Genomic DNA, 2,226 nt, shown 5'->3' on the forward strand with positions numbered 1-2,226 from the left:
ACACCCTGGATATATCCGTGAATACATCGTACGTTTTAACTAATGCATATTTTAATATTCAGTATATTAAGAATTTAGAAATTAACAACAATAACAAGCAATGACAAGATAAATAACCAAATAGAAAATAGTGTCCATTTAATAATCATTTAAGTTAATAACTGCAATATTAGAAATAGATAAGTAATTATACTACAATACTATAGATAGATAAGTAAATATATACTTAAAATTCCAATCCACTTGTTGGGAAGAACAAATGGAAAACTTATTATCTTTAATAACTATTGTAATAACCTTCAAATGCTAAATTTAAATTAGATAAATAAATGACAATAGAAAGTGTGCAGTCGTGAGATGAAAATTATCCGGAGACCACTCGGGAGTTGCGTTACTGAACTCCCGTTCTACCAGAATGTTTTAAATAAAACTAGTAGCGAAATTGGGTTGATGTGTTTAATGAGAAGGTTTCTTACATACTAACTAACAATATTAAATTTACTTAAAAACTAGAGAACGACTAAGAAAGGGGGTGGAGTCTAAATGAAAGATCAAAGAGCCCGGGTTCGATTCCCGGCGGGTGTGTGACAACAGCAACAATTTTTCCTCATTAATTTGAGGTAATGTGTAGTGGGTAAAAATTGAGAATATTTCATATTAAAACAAACTCACTTCGGGAAGATTTCTACATTGTATAAATATTTAGATATTTATAATGTGCATTATGGAGTTGGCCTTTAGTTGACGAAAACACTTAATAATATTCCGTAAATAAAATTCAAAATTGGTAATTATCACAATCTCTATGTTGTGAAAAGTTACAATTTTGAGTTTTATTTATATTACTATTTCTATGAATATGCCGTGGCTGTATAAAATTTTTATTTACTGTTGACATCGGGTTACAATATTGAAAAACAATGGGAAAACTATATCTTGGAGGACCTAATTGATAATGTTATTTTACTTCAATCTAGGGTGGTATATATGTAAATGAAATTGTTCTTCAAATTTACATTCTATTAATTTTTATTCGTATATTTTTAATACTTTAATGTCTATGGACAATCATGTGAATGGCAACTTTATGACCTGTAGAATAATATTGAAATTTATAGAATTCGCATTTGGACCATCACACTGAATATGCCACTGAAAGAATTCGACAAAATTTTACTAAAATATAACCAAATAATATTTTTTCTCTTTTAAATAATTTACATATATGAGCATATATATTTGATGAAATTCTTGGTACAATTTTTGTAATCGAAGTATGTGAAAACTACCTGCTTAGTTTTGAAAGTTATGAATTGAACATTAATTAATCTAATGCTGGTTACAATACCTGCTACAACACCCAAACGTACCTGGAACAATAAGAAAAATATAAATTAGGTTTAACTGTTAACGCTAAACATATTCGAATGTTTTTTTCTATTTTGTAATTACAAAATATTTTTTTAAGGGTTTGAATCAGACGAAAGCAACCAAAACAATGGAACACATTTGGCAAAACGAACAAAAATTGTAAGTATTTTACATGAATGAATGAATTTTACGAATCTCATTAGAGTGTAAATATAAAGATATCTCATAATATACATTTAAAAACAAAATAAATTTTAAAAGAAGAATATTAAGTTCGTGTCCTTCTCCAATGTTAATTTAGAATTGTTTCAATGTAAAACGACCAGAGTGGTGAAATTTTATTTATCTAATCTTAAACTGACGTTTCGCCTTTTTGGTCAAAGGCTTTATCAAGATAGATTACTAAGTTATCGAATTAATTAGATGGAGACGTGGAGAAACCTTTTGTACAATCACCCGAATATTTAACAATAATAATAAAAACATACTCAAAATCACAGTCTAAAATTATAAATTAACACGCCGTTTAAAGCTAAAATAATAAATATTAATAAATCTGTCATCAAATACTTTTATTTGAAGGGGTTAACGCCGAAGGAAATTAAAAAAGAGATGGACTCAACACTGGGGACATCCTCCCCGTCATATTCAACCGTTAAGCAGTGGGTTTCCGAGTTTAAAAAGGGTCGTGTGAGCACCTCTGATGGGCCTCGCTCAGGACGCCCCGTTGAGGTCACAACTCCAGATATGATCGAAAAAATTCATCAAATAGTGCTGGGAGACCGCAGATTGAAAGTGCGTGAGATAGCTGAGACCTGTAAGATGTCATATGAACGTGTGCAACATATTTTGCAC

The 2,226-nt window shown here is 29.8% G+C and overlaps 2 protein-coding genes across 2 annotated transcripts in view; one reads left to right on the forward strand and one right to left on the reverse strand.

The window, feature by feature from the left end:
* Positions 1-2,226, reverse strand: part of LOC108734587 (ankyrin repeat and fibronectin type-III domain-containing protein 1) — a 375,782-nt gene that overhangs the window by 206,054 nt on the left and 167,502 nt on the right. The window lies entirely within an intron of this gene.
* LOC108734586 (putative uncharacterized protein DDB_G0282133) overlaps positions 1-2,226 on the forward strand; it is a 14,757-nt gene that overhangs the window by 3,035 nt on the left and 9,496 nt on the right. Inside the window, exon 2 of the mRNA XM_018466206.1 lies at positions 1,469-1,530. Coding sequence (XP_018321708.1) covers positions 1,469-1,530 — 62 coding nt within the window. The remainder of the gene's footprint in view (positions 1-1,468; positions 1,531-2,226) is intronic.

The sequence above is a fragment of the Agrilus planipennis genome, unplaced genomic scaffold, assembly GCF_000699045.2.
Source record: "Agrilus planipennis isolate EAB-ADULT unplaced genomic scaffold, Apla_2.0 scaffold89, whole genome shotgun sequence".
NCBI classification, from domain to species: domain Eukaryota; kingdom Metazoa; phylum Arthropoda; class Insecta; order Coleoptera; family Buprestidae; genus Agrilus; species Agrilus planipennis.